General features: G+C 41.2%; 1 protein-coding gene across 3 annotated transcripts in view; it reads left to right on the plus strand.

Moving 5' to 3' along the window:
* The window catches only part of LOC140916102 (uncharacterized), a 219126-nt gene that overhangs the window by 14369 nt on the left and 178955 nt on the right, over positions 1-25802 (plus strand). For all 3 annotated transcript variants that reach the window (XM_073357154.1, XM_073357152.1, XM_073357153.1), the window contains one exon: positions 15253-15374. In XM_073357154.1, coding sequence (XP_073213255.1) covers positions 15253-15374 — 122 coding nt within the window. The remainder of the gene's footprint in view (positions 1-15252; positions 15375-25802) is intronic.

Consider the following 25802-nt stretch of genomic DNA (forward strand, 5'->3'; position numbering starts at 1 on the left):
GGAATGATTCTATACAGAAAGCAATAGAAGTAGTGATCCAAGCCATTAGAAGATAGAGTAACTGTAACATGAATAAAATATACTTACCAATTTTCCAGTGATTATGCATCTCCTGCATTGTTGTAGTGAAATAAAATACTGTGGAAACCTTAGACCCCCTATTGGCATCATATTCCCCTGGGGTCTTCAGGATGAGGATGTGCCTTTGGAGGTACAATCCTGACTTCTAACCAACACTGCAGCAGCATCTCAGTGGTAGACGTACAGGATTCTGTCTCTCTGCAGTTGGAAGGTGCATGACAGGGGCTGGGCTCCTCTAGATTCTACGTTCCAAATCTAATGGTAAAAACCCTTGGAAGTTAACCCACTCTATCTTGTCACTTGGTAATATGGAACACCTCTTTTAGCAGGTCCCACAGGTAGCTGAGGTTGATGAGTTGCTTGCAGTATGGTTCCAATGTTAGGATGACAGATGTCCTGATTTTATAGGGGCAGTCCACATTTTTGGAGCTTTTTCTTACACGGGTACCTATTACCCTCCACCCCATCCTGATTTTTCACACTTGCTATCTGGGCACCCTATCCAATGTAGGTATTCAGAAAAAATGGTAAGGGCTATTGGATCCAGTGCAGAGGCATAGGCTCTCCATGTAGATGGTCCTGTATCTCTGGTACATACTGAGATTCTTGTGGATCCCATGATATCTGCAAGTCCTGGGGGTTAGATCTTTGTCTTTCAAATACTGCCCCAAATGGAAGAATTCTTTATGAAACTTGGCAAATTTCTTCTTCCCCTTTGTAGGTTATTCTCATGTGGTGGAGAATGGAGCCCTAAAATGGCACCAGTAGTCACCACTATAAAGTTTTTATTTCCACAGTCCTACAGAAAATGATGTACAGCAACATGAACTTGATTTGGAAGAAAATTGATTTAAAAAGTAGAAGGTGTCTTAAAGATTTGTTTCTTGTTTTATTACTGGCATCTGGATATGAAAGGGCATAATTTAGGTAGCTAGATCTAACTGGCATTTTTGATGTACTCTATATACTGTACTTATACCTGCACCCCAACAGCCTCTCATACTGCACCCCCATTCCAGACTTATGTATATCATATGTACTGTACTTATCTTGATCCCAGTTGATCTTTTATTTGTAAGCATCAGTAATAATTTTTTTTATTTAGCTATTTTAGCTATCTGTGCATGTTAAACAAGCATAGGATCCTGGTAAAATGACATAGGTGGAAACATGTTGCTTCCTTATACCTCATAGTTTCTTCCACATTTATAACTAATTGCTTTATTACTAGACAGATACACATTTGCAGTCTCACCCATTGCTAAATGGTATAGCAGAAAAGCTGTGGTGGTGGTTTTGTTTTGTTTTTTAAAAGCAAGGCCTGCAAGAACAGACAGCTGCCAATGTCTCTCAATCCAAGCTTGTCCATAGGAAGTGGCAGAATGGGGACGCTGACTGGCTTCATGTGGAACTGGCAGTGTCTTCTTAGCCCTCCCGCATAGGGAGATGGTGATAGGTGTCCAGCAGTAAACAGTCAGTGTCAGTTTTCAGCCATGCCTTATGTGCCCAGAGACTGTAAAAGTAGGAGGAAGAGGTGCTTCTGGGGATTTCATGCTCTGCTGGTATCAGTGCCCTTCGTCGGGGTTGAGGAGAGCAGGCTGTGGCCCTGGCTGGACTGCTCTTACCCCTTGCTCCAGTGATGAAGCCATGAAGCTGTTGGTGTAATTTGACTCTTAGGGAAATAGACTGTTTCTCCCTTAGCTTGTGTAGGCAGGGAAAGTGGGCTGCCGTTCAAGCTTTGTGCTTCTTAGTGGGACGTACTCTCCACCACTGGTATCATAATCTAGGACCATCTCTCCTCCTTGCCCCCTAGGGTTACCAGCCCTCCAGGATTTAATTCCTGGAGACTCCAGGAATTAAAGATTAATCTTTAACTAAAGTTTGTCATGTGATAAAATTCCTCCAGGAATACACCCAACCAAAACTGGCAACCTTGATCCAATGGTGCAGCAGCCTGGTTCCCAGGTGCTCGCCTTACCCATGGAAAAAATTCCCTGCCCTCTATGTTCCTATCATGGTCAGTACCTCATGGCCCATTCTGCAGTCCACATCCAGGGAAAACTGATGTGGGCACTTGTATACCAAGATAAGTACCTTAAGCATGGTTAAGGCAGACAGAACCCTGTATAGACTGCAAGATCAATCCTTTAGGGAGTGACAGCAGTGATCTGTCACAATGAAACATAAAAGCCTGCTACTTTACTTATTGTAAATCGGGGCTGTGCTGTATATTTTGTCATCATGTGCTCATTTTACAGATTACTGGGATACACCCTGAGATTACTCAAGAATATCAGCTGGTGCTCAACAGGGCTGCCTGCATTCACATTGTCCAGCATTGAGCACATTACACTGTGATCTGTATTGGTTTCCATTTTGTTTGTAGGGGAAGTGTAAAGTGTTGTTTTTAACCTTACACTGTAGGTGGCTTTGGTCCTGACTGCCTCTCCATATGTGATTTCACAACAACTGATATCAGCTGAGGTGCAGCAAGCTACCAATTTAACTGGGATAGGGCTTGTAACAGGGCATTATCAGGCAAAAGTTCTCAGCAAAGTCCTCCTACAGAGCTAAATGTAAAACCCATCTTTTCAGCCATGCTTTCCTGTAGAAGCACCCTCACTTAGATCACTATCAAACCCAAAACCAAGGCTACTTCTTGTCAGCAGAGAAGGGTGAGACACATATTAGTGTTGACCCTTTTACTTGTGGAAGGCACTCGGACACTATAGTGATAGGCACTATGTAAGAATTTAGATGCATATGTAGCAGGAAGATTTGTAATTGGGCATTATCAGAGAGCGGTCCTTGAATCTGGAAATTACACTCCTGTCCCTGGGATCAGGAGAGTCCAGACTTGTTGACCTTATGGGCTCAATGCATGGCCTATTTATTTCCCTGGCTTTTTCTGATGAGGCAGGCCAACTGAAGTAAACTGTTTTGAAGGGGGGAGATTTTAGTTATGGTGGTTTGGGGGTTTAGTGAGTATCAGTCCATTAGAATTTAGTATGATTATTTAATAAAAATTGCACGGGCATGTAGAATTTGGGATTAAGTCTCTTTGGTGAAGCAAAGCAAATAAAAACAATTATTACAGTAATTAAAGTTGTAGGGTTTATGGTTTCTCTATGAATTGACACTCAGTCTTTGTTCATGGGAGTGGGTGGAGGTAGAAGAGAGAAGGCTGTTTGCATACTGATAGGGCAGGATGCAGCTGGGAGGAAGCTAGAAACTCTGTCATGGAGTCTGCAAACAATCTACTGACATCAAATGGATGCCAGTGCTTGCTTGAAATCAGTAACAGGGAAGATAATGGAAGGAAGACGCAATAAGGGGGGAAAAAAAAGTACTATCCATTTTTTTCAGCATGCTGCCCTTTCTTTGACACATACCAGTTTCCTGTGTGTTCGTATGTGTGCGCACGCACATATGTTTTTACCCTACTTAGTCGTGTGTCAGCTTCCTACCAAGTCCCAGAAAGCACCCCTTGGCTGGCCTCATTTTTTAACTCAGTAACTTATTACAGTAAAGTTGAAGTTAATAGTTTCTGGAAAGATGATAGCAGTCTGCCTTTAAATGTACACACTCTGGGCTAAATGTTGAGAAATCACAGGTATGTAATGCAAATCCTAGGTGTGCCAGCCAAGCCTGTAGAAAAAAAGCTCATTAGGTTAATCTCTGGTTGGGTGACTAATGCAAAGGGAATGAGGTACTTTCCTCCCCGAGACTGCAGAGATTTTGACATAGCTTTCAAAGGAAATGTAGCTGGTCACTTTGTGCAGTTAGGTATGTTATCTGGTGCAGAAACCCTTGCTTTAGACCTCAGAATAGCATAGTAAATGAGACACACATAACAGCACATTCCATACCAGGGCTTAAAACAAAACCTCACACCCAGTTTGGACGAATTGACTTACCTAATTATCCAACATACTTTAAGAGCATTAAGAGCAGCAGCATATGAGAACTGTCTTACCTCCTGTTTTGCTTCTTGAGCTTTGCCAGATTTTTATGTTTGAAGACCTGTGTGTATGAAGCGATGCACTTGTTACATCCTATCTCAATCTTGTTTCCACAGTGACTTCCACATGTAACTTTAGCAAAATGCCTTGCTGCGCTAGCTTACTAGTGCCATGCATGTGTTAGTAAGGAGTAGCTGAAGAAGCGTGATTTTATTGATCTATGAGGTCTTTCTTGGGTACAATACTACTTACTGCTAAAGACAATAGGATTTTATTTTATTTTTTGTTGCAAGTGTTGTAATCAGCAAATAGCAGTCAAAAATTTTCAATGGTATGTAATCGTTAGCTCCATAAAGAGAAAAATAAATGGCTATCTTATCCATAAACTACATGGAATGGACTACTGACACACACAGAATCTCACCATAGTTTATGGTATTTCATCATGTTGCACTGCATTCCAAGTAATTTACTATGGCAGTTGTAGTTTCAGATTGAAAAAAATCTTTGTATTTTCCTACCTCCACCAATTTTTAAAATGTTTTTCATCTGTATTACACATTTTATTCTAGGTATTTTATTAGTCCTGGTGAGGATATTAGTAGATCCTTCTAAAACTCTTGCCAATTTTCAAAGAGAATTAACGGAAAGGGTAGGTTTCCCTGATAATCCTTTCAAAATTAAAATATAACACCAAAACATTGTTTAAGTGACACTGAGGGTCTGACCTAAGCCAACTAAAGCTGGGAAATTCAAAGTGAACAGCTGACACTCTCTGGTTAAGTGCTCATTGTGCTTATGTATTGAAGCCAGAAACTGGGAAACCTCAAAAGATACAGAGGTCAGTTCAGTTCAGATAAGCATCCAAAAGTTTGGATATTATCTCAACCCCATTAGTCTGGAGAATGGGCTAGAAAGCTTCAGGATCAGGCTCTCTTGTGAGAAATGCATCATTTCCTCATTGATCTGAACATGGCGGCAAAATGAGGATTGAGAGATGCATAAAATCCATTCATGTACCAGGCCACAACTTTTAGTAAACCTAAACTCAGGGAACAGGTACTACATGCCCATCACCCATACTCTCCTATACAAGGCATTAAGTGGTTCCAATGTGGGGTTTATAGGGCTCCTACCATATCATCTGTAACTTTGCATGGCTCAACTCAGCTCACTCAAGAGTCCTACCATTGCATGCTTTCTACAAGGGAAACAGAGGATGCAGAAGTGTGGGGACCTCATGCTGTGAGGGCCACAAGGTCTCAGCCTTTCCCAGGAGCCCATCAGCAAAATCACTGGCCTTTTGTGTCAGCAAGCCCTTCATTTTATCCTTTTAACTGCACTGGAAACTGGCTGCAAGTTGTGACAAATTATCATGGCAGCCAAGTAACTTAGGTATTTATTAAGCACATTTCTGCTTAACCTACTATGGCTCAAATGTGCTGCAAAGAAGGTGAAAAGTCTTCCCAGGCCTCTGCCAATTGGCTGTATGGCAGAAAAAATTCCTTTGTCCCCCAAGCAGGCAATTAGCTAGACCTTCAGCACCTGCAAGGCTGGATTCCCATGCCTAGTTTAGACTCTAGATGGTCCATGCTCTGCACCCCCTTCACATTCCCCCACCCATTGAGGTGGGTGGGCGGAATTTTTGGTCAATTCATGATGAGAATGGCTCTGTTGTGGTTCCTTCCCCTCTTAGCAGTAAAAAAGCAAGGAGTTACACAAAATATTTTTAACCAGTAGAAATGGACCTGAGCCACAAAGTTGGGATCAATGTCTGATCTTTCCTAAAATTTGGAGTGCTCTGACCCACATTATCTTTCCAACCCATCTTTATTTAAAAAATAATTTTACTACATTTTTTGAAAATATCAAAGGTTCAAGTTTTGTCCTGTTTTAGTTTTGATCCAAATTGTGCTATTCTACTTTTATCCAAACCAGTTTACTGTACCCAGATACCCAATGAACTACTGTATTAGCTTCATACGCTTATCTGATATAGGTTTCAGAGTAACAGCTGTGTTAGTCTGTATTCACAAAAAGAAAAGGAGTTCTTGTGGCACCTTAGAGACTAACCAATTTATTTGAGCATAAGCTTTCGTGAGCTACAGCTCACTTCATCGGATGCATACTGTGGAAAATACAGAAGATGTTTTTATACACACAAACCATGAAAAAAATGGGTGTTTATCACTACAAAAGGTTTTCTCTCCCCCCACCAGCAAGAGAGTAGGGTGGGGGGAGAGAAAACCTTTTGTAGTGATAAACACCCATTTTTTTCATGGTTTGTGTGTATAAAAACATCTTCTGTATTTTCCACAGTATGCATCCGATGAAGTGAGCTGTAGCTCACGAAAGCTTATGCTCAAATAAATTGGTTAGTCTCTAAGGTGCCACAAGAACTCCTTTTCTTTTATCTGATATACAGGCAATACTTGGGCACAGCAGGACTTGTAAAAAGTATCTCTTATAATACTCCCATAATTCATGTGATTTGTATATCATTCTAGGAGTTGACGTTAAAACTCACTAAATATTCATTCTGACTTATCTAAGAAATATCCTGTGATGTTTCACGGCGCTAGTCCTTTAAAATGGATGGCAGATTTTTGTACAGAAAAAGGAGCTTTGTATTCCCATAGCATTTACATTTTTCTTGAATAAGCTAAAACTCCAGTTAATTTGAGGCAGAAGAAAAGCCTTGCCTCTCAGCCACTAGCACTAAGGTTAGCCTATATTTTACTGAACTGTTGCAAGTAGAGCCTGGAATCACTGATTAATGCCAGAATCTCCTTTTAGTTTCTCTCTCAATGCATTACTTTAAAATTTGCATAATTGTTTAAAGTTGCACATTTTGCAGATACTCAAGTTAAGTGGTACATGAAAACACATTACATTATGTTACTGACAGGATCAAAACAGAAAGTGACATTTTATGCAGTTGTGTATTTTGTGAATCAGGCCTGTAATTGGAATGTATTAAGGATTTCCTTGACTCTGCCCTATGCTATTCCTCCCCAGCTCCCCCCCAAAATAATCCAAGTAAACTACAAGGATATTTAACACATTTTAAGCTGTCCAGTTCTATGTAGTTCCTTGTAAAGTAACTTGGAATGATGATTCCAGCTCTGTAAGACATGTTCAGACAGAAACTCACACATACACATAGCAACACAAAGCACGAACCTGTTAAGGATTTCACCTTTTAAGAAATGACAGAATAATTACAGGACAACATGTCCTTCATGACTAAAAACAACCAAGCTAAAGTGCTTTCAAGGCTGGCATGGCCTACTTCTTTACTGGCAAGCTGCATAAATCATAAACTGTTAAGGGATTGATTCATGCAATATGTGATAGAAGTCAATATAGTATGTGTGTGTATAAAATATGTACAACACACACAGATACTGATCTAAATTCAGTTCTTAGTGATACATGTGAAAGAGCATACTAATAAATAGATATAGTCTAATATACATATAAAATATCCAGGATACCAGTCATGCTTTTCTAATAGTACATAAGTGCTTCCATTTTAAACCCTCTTCATGAGAGGTTTTTAATGGCTGTCAGTTCAACCTCAGGTTGAAACTTGGTACATAAGAAGTTGTCAGCCCTGCAAGAATGTTTCTGGCTTTGTAATAGACAAAAATTCTGTTACCTCATTTTACCTATTTTTTGGCTGGATGAAGATTTAAATGTTGTGGTTTACAGTGTTTTAAAAGAAAAAAAATCTTACTCTACCTACACACACACACATTAAGGCTGTATTTTTATAAATCTGTGTTGGCACGTTGAGGTACATTAATGGTCCTTGGAGGGTCAGCTTGGGTGGATAAGTGGTAAATTTTCTTGCAAGCATCTGTGACCTGATATGCTACCATTGTCTTTCAGATACTGTGGATATTCTATACTAGTAAAGTGGGGTTTCCCTTTCTGTACATTCTACTGTTCAGACTGCAAATATGCTCCTGTTTTAAATAAGGCCAAGGGAATCCTGAAGGATCCAAATGCAAGAGTGACCCAACCTCCGCAGGTTTGTTCGGAGGTTAAAGAAATCACACCTACAAGAAAATTGTACCTACTCCAAGCCCTGGGAACTTCTTCTCCCAAGCCTTAACTTTGAGGGACAAAGGGCCCTTCACAGAGCTTCTGTTTGTGCATGAACAATTTTGCACACAGACTTGTAGACTGTTTTTGAGCATGGTTATCTACATGTGCAGGCATTAGATTCTGTTTTTTTGTTCATGTAGATAATAGAATGTACATGCACAAACTCATTTGGGCTTAGTAGAGCTTGGGAGAACAGGTACTTAAGGTCTAGAGGACAGATGCACAGTAGGGGGCTGGTGGGATATTAAGTTGCTGGGTTTGGAATAATGAAATAGAGATGCCACAAAGTAAAGATGAAGGTACAGTTCTCATCTGTGTCTGAATTTCACTGAGTACGAAAGGAATTTAAATACAAAGAACAAAGTAACAATAGTATTAAAGGTATGCAGTGGAGTTGGCACCCACCTTTTGCAAGCATCCCCTCTGGTTGGATGTTTGTGTCCTTTCAGGTCTGGTGATCCCTTTCAGAGGTTCTCAGGCAGTTTTTTCAGCAGCTGAGTCCTCCTGCCAAGTCTCTCACACTGTCTGCATGTGAACCAGAACAGACCCCTTCCGGGTATACCATCCATCAGGGCCCATCTCAGTACCCCTCTGGTGGTATCTCTAGTCCTCCCTGGGCTCTGTCTTTAAGTAGTCCTAGCCCTGGTATACAGCCGAATCCCCAGAGCTTCCTCCCTGAAGACACGCTATTCCTGCGGCCCTTCCTGGACTCAGTCCCCACTAAGTCGCAGTAGCCAGCCAGGAGCTCCTTCATTGCTCCCCTGGTTCCTGCTAGCAAACTGGTTTTGGCTCAGTCCTAGCAGCCAGCTAGGAGCCTCTCACTCCCCCAGTCCCTGCCCACACTGAGCTGTCTGTGGCCCTGCTTCTCTTCCAGCCAAGTACACAGTCCTTTTTTCTCCAGCTCCAAGCACAAACTAACTGCTGCTCTGTACTGCAGCTCCCTTTATATGGCCCTCCTGCCCCCCAGTTGGCTGTTCCAGCAGCCCCTCTGATTGGTTGCTTCCTCGCAACCACTCTAGGCCACTTGGGAGACCTCTTCTTCACTCCTTTCCTGGGATGGGTGTGACAGAACCCTGAGGCCTCCAGCAGGGGACCTTTGGGCCTAGTCCACCCCATCACAAGGTGATTTTCCATTATGAAGGATAGCATTCATTTGAGACCCAAATTTTTCTCTCTTTACACATACTAGTAATTTTTTCACCTCTGGGGTCCAGTTCAGTGACAGCCTTTCCACCGCCTTTAATGTGATTTCAGTTGGACCCTAATACCTCACCTTATTAGTATTAGAATTGTTAAATTATTCAGTGGAGACTGTAGACCATAATAGGCCAGATCCTCAACTGGTGTAAATCTGCGTCGCTCCACTGATGTCAGAGGAGCTACATCAATTTATGCTAGCTGAGGATCTGGCTCTGTAGGTTTAGATACATAAAAGGGAATTTACATCACTTCAAAATCCTTAGTCTCCTATTTACCATCAACACCCTCACATTTAGGGAATTTTGCATCTAGAGCCAAACTTTGCAGTTTAGATCCTCATCTAATTTCAGCCCATGACCTAAACTGGAGCCATTGCAGGTTGAGAACTATAATCGGGGATCCAATTTAAATTGGCAAAAGTCAATAAATTATGGTGTCAGGCTGATTACTAGACCCAGGCCTACATTCCTCACTCAGACAAACTTTTTGAAATCAGTAGGGGTTTCCCTGGTGTCAGTGGGAAGTTTTCCTGAGTAAGGACTTGACTTTATTTCAGTGTTCAGCTTGTATGATATCAAGACCACTACAGCAATGCGCCATGGGGAGAAATATGGATGGAATAGCAGCCTTAATTCTGAATTTCTTGGCTTGTCAGTTCATTTTATATATCATTAAATTGTTCTGTGAAGGCTTTAGCCACATGTGTCCCATTAGAGTCATTGGGCCATATTCTCAGCTGGCGTAAATCAGTGTTGAACCATTAAAGTAAACAGAACGCTGCTGACTTTCATGAGCTGAGTATCCAGCCCATTAGGAGTGACGTGGCTATAAAACCTTGCATAGCACTTTGGAAGCGGTACCCCTTCAGTGCTGCTGCAATGTAGTTTTTATGATATTTATGAGAAACCCACTTCTGTGTGGCTCAAAAGCACTAACTAAATCCCATCAACTTTATACCATTCCCACTCCATAACTATTAATACTAATAATAACTAATGTTCTAAGTTATTGCTATCCGCTGCATCTCCCAGTGTGTGTTTGTCTGATTTTTTGCCTGTTTCTTAGATTGTAACTGTATTTGTCTTGTTCTGTATATGTACACAAACATACAGAGAATGCTATTAGCAGGAATTGTCTTGTACCGTGCAATAACCGTGCTTAACAAATAGTGTTCTGTATGTGTGTGTAATACATGGAATACATTATTAGTGGGGGCTGTCTTTATTTGTCTTGTGTGACAGGTGTAATCCAGGTGCTTAATAAATAATATACACACATGGATAATATTATATACTAAATGCCTTGAAAAAACAACGAGGAGTCCTTGTGGCACCTTAGAGACTAACACATTTATTTGAGCATAAGCTTTCATAGGCTAGAACACGGGTTCTAACCCACGAAAGTTTATGCCCAAATAAATGTGTTAGTCTCTAAGCCGCCACAAGGACTCCTTGTTGTTTTTGCTGATACAGGCTAACATGGCTACCACTCTGATAAATGTCTTGAAACACCCTCATTCCTTTTTCACTTGGTAACTAATGAAATTATACTTAGGCAAGAACATATTGTGTTAGCAGTTCCTGTGTCTAGACTGAACTCCACTGGACTATTGGCTGTGCCAATGATTTGGCATAAACAGTTGAGGTCGTTTTTTCTTACAGGCAAGTCATTGGAAAGTGTGTTGCAACAATTTCCTTCCAATTACCTTCTTGGTGTGGAGGGTGGGGATTCATACTTAGTGAGATGTGGCAGTAAGTGTGCATGTGCTTTTCTGTTATTTGCTGGCTAGATCTTTGGTAAGCACAGGAAGAATATAGCGACATCCATTTTTCCAGCTGCACAAATAATGGCAACACTGATCTGTGACCAAATGGTTTCTAGCAATTTTCTTTTTATATTCCATGGTAATATTGGAAAAATCTACCCCTAACCCAAACGAATCTTTTATATGCCATATGTCTCCATTTGACAAATAAAATGTGTGGATGGTTGAGAATGTGAGACAGTATCACTAAACGTACTGCATATACACCCCGCTACAGTTTCAAAATACATAATGGCATTCTGGGCTGGAAGCTATATAACCCATCTACATCTGTTCATTTACATCCAAACCACTAGCTACACATGGTAATATATGTATCTTTTTTAATCCAGGAAGGGCCAGATTTTCAGACTGGCTCTTAGGAAGAAGGAGGGAAAGAGTGGGAAGTCAAGAAAAGATGAGGGACTTTTTAGTCTTAGTGTGTGGCGATAATATCCAGACATGTCATCATATTAATTCCATAATGCATACTTCTAGTAGCCATGACATTGGGAAACTTTTTTATCATTTATTCATATAGCTTCTTGTGTTGCTCAGCAATGTAGTATCTGAGTGCCTAAGAGAAACCAAGGAAACGAGCAGAAGCTTCAGATTGTAGTGTGGCTCAATTCCAGTAAATAAAAGTGAAGTAGCATGCATCATCCAATCTGAACGTTCCTCCTATTGTTTCTAAGGGTCATTGCCAATCTAGTCAGGACCGAAGCTCTGGCTTTAGACATCTTGCAGGATTGCATGGAGCACATCCAGAACCCAGTGATGTTTGCTTTGGGGCCCCTGACCATGGCCTGTTTAATTATTGATGCTCTGGCTAAAAACAGCAATAAGAAAAGGCATATTTTAGTCTTTGGAAAGCTGTTTGGGGAATGGAGGGGAGGGAGACTTCCTTTATATAGCAATATCCCTCTTCGCTGAAATCTATACAATTATAAAAAAACTGATGATTGCCGGCCCTTGTGTGCATCTGTATTTAGATACAGGTACATGGTATGCTAACTGAACCAGCATAACTTCTCTTAATTTTTTGTATATATATATTTTAGTCATTGCATTTTAGATTGTAATGCTCACCTAACTTGTTAAATTTTCATTAGGTACTTGGTGCCAAATTCAGGGGTGATGTATAATTTGGATTTCCATGCACTCATTTAGACTCTGTGTGCCTTATTCAAGTTGGGGTGTGTATGAACATGTTTATGAATAGATATGAATCTAAAAGGTATTTTAATTTTGAGTAAAATTCACAGTAAGGGGGTAAATTACGTTAACTTTGACTCTCTCTAGACTTTAAATTAGAGCCAATTAAAATTACATATAAATTCTTGAAAACCTATTCCATAGTTGTTTCTACATATAATACTTAGGACTAAGGATAGAAAAGGGTCCAGGTGGCCTGCACAGAGTGTAAAAGGAATTCTTACTCCCCCTTTCTTCCTCAGGATCAATGGCCAAGTCTTGGGCCACTTAGGAATTTTTCTCTTAATTGGGTTGCCCATTCCTACTCCTTGTTTAAATTTACACCCAGGAATAAGTACAGCGTTAGTTTTTTCCTTCCTAGATATGGATATACAGCTCAAAAATATGCAGGGAGATCAGAGAGGAGATGCTTTTCCAAAGGGTGGCAGACAATGTAGAAAAGGGAAGGAAATAGCCTCAATGGGAATGTAAAACATATCCTCATCTCTAAAAGTTTTTGAGAACTTAGAAAATTGTAAGTGCAAGTCAAAAGTACTGTATGTGTTCCCAGGCAGCTTTAATTTGCATGACCAGCACTTACCTAGCACAGTACTATAGGTGTTGGATGCCTTGCAGAATTAAATGGGTCACAATAATTGATCCTCTGTATTAGACATAAACAGGCTTTTTATCAGCTGTCAAGTGTCATGTCTTCCCTTTTCACTACATTTTCTTTGAAATTCATTTTCTTTAAATTCATTGTGGAGACAAGGTGTGTGGGTAATACCATATTCATTGTGGCCATTGCAAGGAAAGTTCCATTTGCTAACAGTGTCTGAGTTTCCCCATGCATTCCCTATGCCATGTAAATATAGGCAGTGGTGAGCTGGAGCCGGTTCGCAACAGTTCGCGCGAACCGGTTGTTAAATTTTGAAGCCGGTTTAGAACCGGTTGTTAAAGGGGTGGGCAAACTCCGGCCCGCGGGCCGCATCCAGCCCACAGGACGGTCCTGTCCGGCCCGCCTGAGCTCCCAGCTGGGGAGGCTCCCCTGGCTGAGAATCCCTTTTTAATTTTCACTCACCCGGTGACGCTTCAGGACTTCGGCGGTGGGTCCTTTACTCACTCTGGGTGTTCGGTGGCACTTCGGCAGCAGGTACTTCAGTGCCGCCAAAGACCCAGAGCGAGTGAGGTACCTGCCGCCGAAGTGCCACCGAAGACCTGGAGCGAGTGAAGTACCTGCCGCCGAAGTGCCACCGAAGACCCAGAGTGACTGAAGGAACCGGTTCTTCAGATTTTGGCAGCTCATCACTGAGTATAGGTGCTTATTCTGTACTTCTCTCACGTTTCTTTTTTTTCACAAATGATTGTTCTTTAAATGCCAAATTGCCCTCAGATGTGTAAACGTGGCTCCTTGGAAGTCAGTGAGAGTTGGGTGCTTACATCTGAGCAAAAAATGTGGCCCTCTTAGATGCCAGTACTGTAGTACAAATCATGATGTCTGTTGCACTTTTCTAAAAGGTGTTTGAGTAGATTGAAATTGATTATCCTCATTTTGTCACATAAATCCACAGTGCCGCCACTGCCCATGGAGCAGCAACATGTGATGTGAGGGACAGTTGTTTTTCAGAAACCAGAAAAGGCTAAATGATGAGCAGCCTTCAGTGCAGATAGAGGTGGCAGGGGCCTTTTATCACCCATTTCACAAAAATCCAAGTATTTTCTCTGTGATTTCCACTGGGGTTTTTCTTTGTGATATATTACATATTAAGAATTGTTTCGTTCCCATTTGGTTCTGGAAAAGAGATTCCTTTCCCAGTGTTCAAATCTTTATTTAAATAGCATCAAGCAAACTACTTCAGAAGTTAGTGCCTGAGTATGTAAGTATACTTGCATTTTGGATATTTTTTTAGCAGAATTCCATGAAGCCATTGCATCCGTTGCCAAATACAAGAGCATCAGTTTAAAAAACAAAAAAGCTGGCTTACACAAAGAAAGCTTTAAAAAGCCATCAGCATATACTAGCATTCTTTATTTAATCATCCTGTCATTAAAACTATGCTTTGCAGCAGAATTCGAAACTGTAACATACTTCGAAGAAAGTCATAAAGAGCCAGACTTCCAAATTAATTAAAACAGCAGGTGCAATTTTGTGTGCATTTGGATTGCACAGGTTTATACACGTAAGATTTTGCATGTGCAAAAAATAGTTAATTTATGCTTGCAAATGCAGTAGGCACAAATCCACAAATCCAAGTTTTTGTGGGTGCAAAAGCTTGGATGTGAAAAACTGAGGATCAAATTCTCTGCTGATGTAAATGACCACGCTCCGCTGACATCAACAGAGCCAATTTGCACCAGCTAAAAATTTGACTGGTTGGGTGCAAGAACTTAAGCACAGTAAAGGCTCGATCATGGAAAGTGCTGAGCACTCCTAAGAAGTGTTGGGCACTCTAACTCCCAGTGATGTAAGTGCAAGTTTAAGGCCTCAGCATGTTGCAGGACTGAACTCTAAATTACCCCTTCAATAACAGAGGCTGCATTTGATGCACCTTCAAAAATTAGGCCCAAAATGTTCATTCTTTTTTAAAACAAAAAGCACTAAGATGCACAATGCACATTCTTTATAAGGGGATTTCATGGGACAGAAATGTATTTTTCCTGATAGATTGCCTTTAAGGACTCTTTTGAACACATTATCTCCACAATGTTCTTTAAATTTGACTGTTTAAAATAGAATAAGTTGGAAAACTCCCTTCAATGTGTTTTCAATTGTAGACAATGGCACTTTCATCCAACAATTTTGAGGAGATAACTTTTAATTGCAATAATAAGAACCACATGGGCTATGATTGATGCAAACCTGATGTGTTCTCTTACTTTATTAATCTTTTTAATTAGAGTCAAAAGAATGCTTTATCTGTCGAGAAGGAGACGAGATGGGTCGTGACGCTCTGCTGCACTTCTGTGACTGCAAAAACTTGATTGCTCACCAGAAGTGTGTGTTAACCTGGATACAAAAGGTGAGGGAACTAATGCAGAATATTCTCTTCCATCTTAGATTGTCTTTCACTCTGCACAGTACACCATATGTTGGTGTACTGTTATGATGAGCTTCCATTGGTTTTATTTGTGTTCTGTAAACCTTTTACAAACATATGGTTACAACCTCAAGTTCAGGGCGAGAAAAGGAGGTGTCGTTTTAAAACCTCCAGATGTCAGAGCACTTACTGACCAATCCCACAAGATATTGAGAAAATCCTGTAAGGTGCTGTGTACCTCAATTCCTATTAGTTTCAGAAGGAGTTGAGAGTGTTCAATTCTTCACAGCACCTTGTAAGATCAGATCCCAAGTGGCAACAGTTTAAAGCCATTATGATTTTGTGTGTTGTGGACTATGCAATAAGAGTGAGATGTGACTTGGAGGGATTTCCACAGCTCTTGTTTAATTTGAAGTAGATATGGTGAATATTTTACGTCAGAACTGGTTAATGTGTTCACAAGCCCGGAACATACGAAGGGTTTGGGTTCAGTTTTCCCCATGGTTGTAACAAATGAAAACTAATAAGTAAGGTTTAGGTTTCATATATTTACTTGGGGCTTCCTGGCTTGCCAGAATTGTGAGCCGGACTAGTAGCCACACTGGAAAAACACCATGTGACTTTTCCCTTTTATTATAATTGGTTTTTATCATTCTTTATTTTATTAGTATAATTTTTTCTGTAGTGACAATGGTGTGTAATTAGGCACCAAACCAAAAAGCAAAGGCAAGACCTCGGTCCCAAAAAGCTTACGTTCTAAAAGTATTACATATCAGGGCTTTGCAGAGAGAGGCATAAAGTGACACAGTGTGGGTTAAAGAGAGGGAAAAAGTACAGGAAACGTATAAACTTAAGATCTTGAAAGGAAACCCAAAGCTACTGAGTTATACCTGGTTTTTGTGGTCAAAGCCACACATTTAGCATATTTCGATACAAAGCCCATAAATTAGCCTAAATCAGCACAATAAATTAGTGAACCTTGGCAAAATGTTTTGCAAACCTGGACTCTGTTCCTCATTTGTAATAAAACAAAAGAGCAAGCAGTTTTCAGATTTTTGGAGTTGTGTGAACTTTTTGCACAGCTCTAGCAACAACATATAAATTATATGGATTTCAGCCAGTGTTGTGGCTTGGTATTTTGTGCTAGAATGTTAGTACGTTGACTTTGGGTCTGACCCAAGCCCTTTGAAGTCAATGGGAGTCTTTAAACTTCATTGGGCTTTGGATCAAGTCTCCTGTTGTAAGGTGCTTTCTGGTGCCAAAGTGGGGAAGAGGGATGTTCTGTTGCCTGTATTCGCTGAAGGAAGGCAATGCAGAGAAATATGAACTGTTAAAGAAATACTTGCCAGATATTTGTGTTCTGTTCCCCCTCAAAATAAATAAATAAAAAAATGGACTGGGTTTGGTGCATGGGGTGGGCACGGAATAGCCTGTTATTTCTTTTAACATCAAGAGCCTGATACTTAAAAGGCTGCCTATATAATTGGCTCCATCTTTGCAACTACAATTAATTGCAGGCTGAAAATTACAAGTGCAATTAGTTGTTGGTGCAAATGCTAATACATCTGCCTCCCTGATTATGGGCTGGTCTTGAGAGGTACTGAGCATCACTTCAATAGGAGCTGCTGATACTCAGCACCTTTTGGGCTTAGGCTCTATGTCTGCAAGTTAGGTAATAAGATTGCTTAAATGTTAATATGTGCAGCTGTAAAATTAGAGGATAAGTTGAGACCATTGTAAAAATTTGATCTTTTCTTAAGTTTACTGACTAAATTGCTATTTTTAGTCAAGCCAGTTCAGGCAGCCCTAGCAAAAGTAACTCAGAACACACAGTATCAGAGGGGCAGCCGTGTTAGTCTGTATCCACAAAAACAACAAGGAGTCTGGTGGCACCTTAAAGACTAACAGAGTTATTTGGGCATAAGCTTTCATGGGTAAAAAAACACCCGAAGAAAAGATCTGCATCTGAAGAAGTGGGTTTTTTACCCCCAAAAGCTTATGCCCAAATAAATCTGTTAGTCTTTAAGGTGCCACCAGACTCCTCATTGTTTTTCAGAACACACAACTCCCTAGAACCACTCTTTAATGTAACAAGAGCGATGCTAGGGAGTTAAAATATCCAGAAAGGCTGTATTTGTTTCAATCTGTCATACTCAGCATGGGGATGTGTGGTGAAAGCATTGAGGGGGTTATTGCATCCTAGGATTCTAGAAGGGTGCCCTGGCAAACATTACTACACACATGTTTGTCATATCTAAATTATTAAGCAATTGAATTTAGCAATAATGACCATGAATTAACCATCTGTCAAAGATAAGAAATGTCTACTTTAACCCTCAGGCTGCCATAGATGCCTTTATATGGTGCCCACAACATTCCTTTGGTTGCCAAAATGGAAAGTGGCAGCAGCCCAAAAGTTAACTGAGGGGGATACATTCCCTTCCACGTTCTGAGAAATGATTTGCTAGATTGTTTCAGCCAAGCTTTAGCCATAAACTAGGAGTCGTTTCTGCGGATTGTTTTGATTGTGAGAAAGAATGACTTCTTTAGATTGCAAATAATTTTGAATATTTCTCCCTTTCTGAGAATCAGGGGAGTTGATTTTTAATGTTACTTGAGATGTGATATATGTTGTATAGAAGCTCAGAATTTGTGAGGCCTTCTGGGCCCTCAGTATCAATTTTCCTTTCCTTCATTTCAATCCATTGTCTAAATGAGGCAACTAGGCCTTTTAAAAGTAGGGTATCAGCACCTCCAAACAGCATTGGAGCGGTCTGATACCACTTGAGTATTGTGGATATTTACTTGCCTATATTGTTAATTGACCAAATCAAGAAGTTGAATTGCATACTCAATACCAGAACAAAATTTCCATAGAAATGAATGGAACAATTCATTCTAAAATAGACAGCAAGTACTAGTCGATGACATCAAGTCATTCATTCATCTATATATCATTATTTTTACTCACTGCTTTTTACTCTAGGGGAACTTGCCTCCTTACACCTAGTCTTTAACCTATGTTCTTTCACGCATAACCTTCCTTTAGGTTTTTCTACATACATTACTTAAAAAAAAAAAAAATCCAGTAATTGTGTCACAGATAAACTATGCAGTCTGAGCTAGATAACTTTTTATTGATATTTTCAACAAAATTTCCCATATTTTGTCAGAAAAGTTTTATCGTGACTTGCACAATTATTTTTAACCTATTTAGACAGTACATGCATGTAGAATGGTAGAAATACATTTGGTTCTGAGGTAGTTAGGCATCTTTGTTTCTACAATCAAGGTTTATTTACATTTTCTCATCCTCTAGCAAAATAATCAGGAGTGCTTTAAGACTTCTTTGTCCTTACAACTTATATGATCTTCCTTATAGAATTTCAGAATATTTAACAAATGTCTCTTGGCAGGAAAAACAAAAGCAAGAATTTTAGGTGGCTGCTGTATCTAAAATTGTTTAAGTGTTTTTGTGTTCCCTGAAAGTACAGTAGATTGTTTACTTATTGCTAATACCTAAAATAATTACATTCTTCACACCTGTCTCTTGCAATATCTAAATGTAGGCACAAGACATGATCAGGAGGAACCTTTCTTCTCTCCCAGTTGTGAGGCTGCCAAGGTCTGAAACAGCCTTCAGTAACTTGGAGCAGCCAAGTAACTGTTCTAAGTTATGCTAGCTATAGTGGCCACATAAATTTGTCACTCTGTATGCCTTTATTGGAGGAATCCTCAGCTGCCTATTGGATATAACGAGGGGCCTTTTGCACAGCTGGAGCAGGTTTGAGGATCTAGCCCAGGGTCAGAAAACAGGATGAAGCAGCTAAAACTGTTCATAAAATTCTCTTCTCCGATGTCAAATCTCTGTTTTGTGGCTACTCAAGTGGAATGGTGTGTCTGCATTTATTTATCTAGACAATTGTCATGAAGATCTTCCTTCAAATTCAGATCAGATTTTCTTTTTTCTTCATCTCACCTTTACAGGGTTGCCATTCTGCTGCTCCATGACAAAGCTGCTATAGAACATGTGGACAGTGTAAAAAGAAACATAACTTTTCCTCCCTAGTTTGTAGTGAATATAGGGGGATCATGCTTCTAGTGTTTTAAAGATGTCCCATATTATGGTACATAAAGTCAGTATAGGGTAGATGTTATATATTTCTGCAATATTCACCTAATGGATCCTGCACTGTGATACCAATATAGGATTTTGTATTCTGCATGATTTTTGTACCAAAAATATTATATGATGCAGTCCCTTTAAAAATAACCTTTCCTTGTATTTTTTCATACAGTCCTTCTATTTCCTTGAAATGTAGGTGGTCACCATAAGTTAACATTCTTTTTACTCTCCCTACATCTGCTATGTGTTATCTGGTACGCACCTCTGACCCTGATATTCAACACAAGAATAAGAACAACTGCATCCTATTCAGCTGGCTACTTGCACTTTAACTCCAAATGATCAGTGGCTGTTGAATTAGCATGTGCCAGGAGCAGAAATTGCTGAGGCAGCATCAGGACTATTCAAACAGAGCTCTTCCACCTTCTTTTACATTTTGGATAATTAAGCAGGTCTCTAGGAATAAGCATGTCAGCAGAGTATATTTAGGAGAAAACTTTTATATAGACCAGGGTTAGGCTTTCCTGAAATAAAACGAGTCTAATATTGACTCATAACAGGAAGAAATTTGACAACAAAATATTTGTTTTTCTTACTTACTGAGTCAATACATTGTGCATAGATTCATAGATATTTAGGTCAGAAGGGACCATTATGATCATCTAGTCTGACCTCCTGCACAATGCAGGCCACAGAATTTCACCCACCACTCCTAAAAAAGACCTCACACCTATATCTGTGCTATTGAAGTCCTCAAATTGTACTTTGAAGACCTCAAGGAGCAGAGAATCCTCCAGCAACATCTACATAGAGAATCTGTATCATTCCCTGCAGAAACATTACTCTCTAAAACATTGGAGGCCCAAACTCTGGGTTAGTAGCATCTTATTCCAGGACTAATCTTATTGACTTTGATGGAGCTATTCATAGAATCATAGAATCATAGAATATTAGGGTTGGAAGGGACCCCAGAAGGTCATCTAGTCCAACCCCCTGCTCGAAGCAGGACCAATTCCCAGTTAAATCATCCCAGCCAGGGCTTTGTCAAGCCTGACCTTAAAAACCTCTAAGGAAGGAGATTCTACCACCTCCCTAGGTAACGCATTCCAGTGTTTCACCACCCTCTTAGTGAAAAAGTTTTTCCTAATATCCAATCTAAACCTCCCCCACTGCAACTTGAGACCATTACTCCTCGTTCTGTCATCTGCTACCATTGAGAACAGTCTAGAGCCATCCTCTTTGGAACCCCCTTTCAGGTAGTTGAAAGCAGCTATCAAATCCCCCCTCATTCTTCTCTTCTGCAGACTAAACAATCCCAGCTCCCTCAGCCTCTCCTCATAAGTCATGTGTTCTAGACCCCTAATAATTTTTGTTGCCCTTCGCTGGACTCTCTCCAATTTATCCACATCCTTCTTGTAGTGTGGGGCCCAAAACTGGACACAGTACTCCAGATGAGGCCTCACCAATGTCGAATAGAGGGGAACGATCACGTCCCTCGATCTGCTGGCTATGCCCCTACTTATACATCCCAAAATGCCATTGGACTTCTTGGCAACAAGGGCACACTGCTGACTCATATCCAGCTTCTCGTCCACTGTCACCCCTAGGTCCTTTTCCACAGACCTGCTGCCTAGCCATTCGGCCCCTGGTCTGTAGTGGTGCATTGGATTCTTCCGTCCTAAGTGCAGGACCCTGCACTTATCCTTATTGAATCCTCATCAGATTTCTTTTGGCCCAATCCTCCAATTTGTCTAGGTCCTTCTGTATCCTATTCCTCCCCTCCAGCGTATCTACCACTCCTCCCAGTTTAGTATCATCCGCAAATTTGCTGAGAGTGCAATCTACACCATCCTCCAGATCATTTATGAAGATATTGAACAAAACCGGCCCCAAGACCGACCCCTGGGGCACTCCACTTGACACCGGCTGCCAACTAGACATGGAGCCATTGATCACTACCCGTTGAGTCCGACAATCTAGCCAGCTTTCTACCCACCTTATAGTGCATTCATCCAGCCCATACTTCCTTAACTTGCTGACAAGAATACTGTGGGAGACCGTGTCAAAAGCTTTGCTAAAGTCAAGAAACAATACATCCACAGCTTTCCCTTCATCCACAGAACCAGTAATCTCATCATAAAAGGCGATCAGATTAGTCAGGCATGACCTTCCCTTGGTGAATCCATGCTGGCTGTTCCTGATCACTTTCTTCTCATGCAAGTGCTTCAGGATTGATTCTTTGAGGACCTGCTCCATGATTTTTCCAGGGACTGAGGTGAGGCTGACTGGCCTGTAGTTCCCAGGATCCTCCTTCTTCCCTTTTTCAAAGATTGGCACTACATTAGCCTTTTTCCAGTCATCCGGGACTTCCCCCGTTCGCCACGAGTTTTCAAAGATAATTGCCAATGGCTCTGCAATCACAGCTGCAATCACAGCACTCTCGGATGCAACTCGTCCAGCCCCATGGACTTGTGCACGTCCAGCTTTTCTAAATAGTCCCTAACCACCTCTATCTCCACAGAGGGCTGGCCATCTCTTCCCCATTTTGTGATGCCCAGCGCAGCAGTCTGGGAGCTGACCTTGTTCGTGAAGACAGAGGCAAAAAAAGCATTGAGTACATTAGCTTTTTCCACATCCTCTGTCACTAGGTTGCCTCCCTCATTCAGTAAGGGGCCCACACTTTCCTTGGCTTTCTTCTTGTTGCCAACATACCTGAAGAAACCCTTCTTGTTATTCTTGACATCTCTTGCTAGCTGCAGCTCCAGGTGCGATTTGGCCCTCCTGATATCATTCCTACATGCCCGAGCAATATTTTTATACTCTTCCCTGGTCATATGTCCAACCTTCCACTTCTTGTAAGCTTCTTTTTTATGTTTAAGATCCGCTAGGATTTCACCATTAAGCCAAGCTGGTCGCCTGCCATATTTACTATTCTTTCTACTCATCGGGATGGTTTGTCCCTGTAACCTCAACAGGGATTCCTTGAAATACAGCCAGCTCTCCTGGACTCCTTTCCCCTTCATGTTAGTCCCCCAGGGGATCCTGGCCATCCATTCCCTGAGGGAGTCGAAGTCTGCTTTCCTGAAGTCCAGGGTCCGTATCCTGCTGCTTACCTTTCTTCCCTGCGTCAGGATCCTGAACTAGAATAGAATAAGGTGCAATTCACTGTGAGTAAGAGTATCAGAATCTGAACCTAAATGCGAAGGTTCCTTTTGACCTTATCACTTCAAAACCCTTCTGATATTTTCCCTACTCGCAAAGAGGAATTAGAATGGCTTATTTGGACCCTGTTGTGGAAGAAATAGGACTGCTGTCTTGCCTGCCAAGAGTGGAATGATTAAAACTTTGGGAACTGCCCAAAATAGAAACAGAATCTGTTTGTTTGTTTCTCAGACTTTTTGTCCTTTCTTCTTCCTTTGATTGGTGAGGTGTGAGGGAGTAGCCTCGTATAGTCCAATAATTCTCAAACCCACAATTTGAATTTTGAATTAGTCATACAGTGCTATTTGCCGAACAATGTGGTTGACCTATGTGATAATCTGCAATGTTCTGTAATATTCTACAAGACCCTCAAACTCTCCTCTGCCATATTTGATTCCCTCTGCAGCTGCTATTGAAGTATTAAAATGCAGATTTGAGAACTTGGCAGTGAGGCAAGGAGTGTGTCTTATTGCCTGTTTATGGCTGCCAAAACATGTCTGTCCCTTGGTGGTTGACAGTAAAGCATATGGTATTTACGCAGGTCCCAAGTGCAAGAGCTCATTGTACCAATGCGTCTGCCACAATTTTAAAGTGATGGACTCACACCAAGAAAAGCTGTTCTGATAATGGTGATAGATCAGTGCATCTAGGTACAAGACCATCATCTGGGCTACAAATGTGGGAATACTTAGTGACTCAGATTTTTTTCTTAAATGGCTGTGCTTCTTCACTTGCCAAGTATATAGCTTTATGCATATCTGTATTTATATTTCACACCATTGACCAGGGAAAAATAGGTGCGGAATATGCTAATTATATAATTATAAGAGTATAGTACACTCACATGAAGGATGGTGAGGAAAAACTCAGTAGAACTCATGTTACGAAATAAAAATCCATGAATGACTTTTAGACTGCAAGCTCCCCATTCTGACTACAGTGCCAGCCAGTCAAAGGTGAATTCAGATGACACTGTGAAGGGGATCTGTTTTCCTGTTCCCAATGTGTGCCTGTACATCTAATAAATGTATGTTTGGAGTAGGCAGTTTTTTATTTTACAAGCAGGTTAAGATACAGTTCTTAAACAGGTGAGCTTCTCACCCAAAATCAATTTTTTTTGAGAAAGGGCATACTGAAACAACAAGGGTAGCAAAGAATTGTAGAGGTATTATAAAGGATGTGTTGAAAGAATAGTAAATATGGCAGGCGACCAGCTTGGCTTAACAATGAAATCCTTGCGGATCTTAAACATAAAAAAGAAGCTTACAAGATGTGGAAGATTGGACAAATAACCAGGGAAGAGTATAAAAATGTTGCTCGAGCATGTAGGAATGAAATCAGGAGGGCCAAATCGCACCTCGAGCTGCAGCTAGCTAGAGATGTTAAGTGTAACAAGAAGGGTTTCTTCAGGTATGTTGGCAACAAGAAGAAAGCCAAGGAAAGTGTGGGCCCCTTACTGAATGAGGGAGGCAACCTAGTGACAGAGGATGTGGAAAAAGCTAATGTACTCAATGCTTTTTTTGCCTCTGTCTTCACGAACAAGGTCAGCTCCCAGACTGCTGCGCTGGGCAACACAGCATGGGGAGTAGGTGACCAGCCCTTGTGGAGAAAGAAGTGGTTTGGGACTATTTAGAAAAGCTGGACGTGCACAAGTTGCATCTGACAGTGCTAAAGAAGTTGGCGGCTGTGATTGCAGAGCCATTGGCCATTATCTTTGAAAACTCATGGCGAACGGGGGAAGTCCCGGACGACTGGAAAAAGGCTAATGTAGTGCCCATCTTTAAAAAATGGAAGGAGGATCCTGGGAACTATAGGCCAGTCAGCCTCACCTCAGTCCCTGGAAAAATCATGGAGCAGGTCCTCAAGGAATCAATCCTGAAGCACTTACACGGGAGGAAAGTGATCAGGAACAATCAGCATGGATTCACCAAGGGAAAGTCATGCCTGACTAATCTAATCGCCTTCTATGATGAGATTACTGGTTCTGTGGATGAAGGGAAAGCTGTGGATGTATTGTTTCTTGACTTTAGCAAAGCTTTTGACACGGTCTCCCACAGTATTCTTGCCAGCAAGTTAAAGAAGTATGGGCTGGATGAATGCACTATAAGGTGGGTAGAAAGCTGGCTAGATTGTCGGACTCAACGGGTAGTGATCAATGACTCCATGTCTAGTTGGCAGCCGGTATCAAGTGGAGTGCCCCAAGGGTCGGTCCTGGGGCCGGTTTTGTTCAATATCTTCATAAATGATCTGGAGGATGGTGTGGATTGCACTCTCAGCAAATTTGCGGATGATACTAAACTAGGAGGAGTGGTAGATACTGTGGCAGGTAGTGATAGGATTCAGAGGGACCTAGACAAATTGGAGGATTGGGCAAAAGAAATCTGATGAGGTTCAACAAGGATAAGTGCAGGGTCCTGCACTTAGGACGGAAGAATCCAATGCACCGCTACAGACTAGGGACCGAATGTCTAGGCAGCAGTTCTGCAGAAAAGTACCTAGGGGTGACAGTGGACGAGAAGCTGGATATGAGTCAACAGTGTGCCCTTGTTGCCAAGAAGGCCAATGGCATTTTGGGATGTATAAGTAGGGGCATAGCCAGCAGATCGAGGGACGAGATCGTTCCCCTCTATTCGACATTGGTGAGTCCTCATCTGGAGTACTGTGTCCAGTTTTGGGCCCCACACTACAAGAAGGATGTAGAAAAATTGGATAGAATCCAGCGAAGCGCAACAAAAATGATTAGGGATCTGGAACACATGACTTATGAGGAGAGGCTGAGGGAACTGGGATTGTTTAGTCTGCAGAAGAGAAGAATGAGGGGGGATTTGATAGCTGCTTTCTACTACCTGAGAGGTGGTTCCAAAGAGAATGGTTCTAGACTATTCTCAGTGGTAGAAGATGACAGGACAAGGAGTAATGGTCTCAAGTTGCAGTGGGGGAGATTTAGGTTGGATATTAGGAAAAACTTCTTCGCTAGGAGGGTGATGAAACACTGGAATGCGTTACCTAGGGAGGTGGTGGAATCTCCTTCCTTTGAGGTTTTTAAGGTCAGGCTTGATAAAGCCCTGGCTGGGATGATTTAA

Source organism: Lepidochelys kempii, chromosome 8 (assembly GCF_965140265.1).
Source record: "Lepidochelys kempii isolate rLepKem1 chromosome 8, rLepKem1.hap2, whole genome shotgun sequence".
Taxonomy (NCBI): Eukaryota; Metazoa; Chordata; order Testudines; family Cheloniidae; genus Lepidochelys; species Lepidochelys kempii.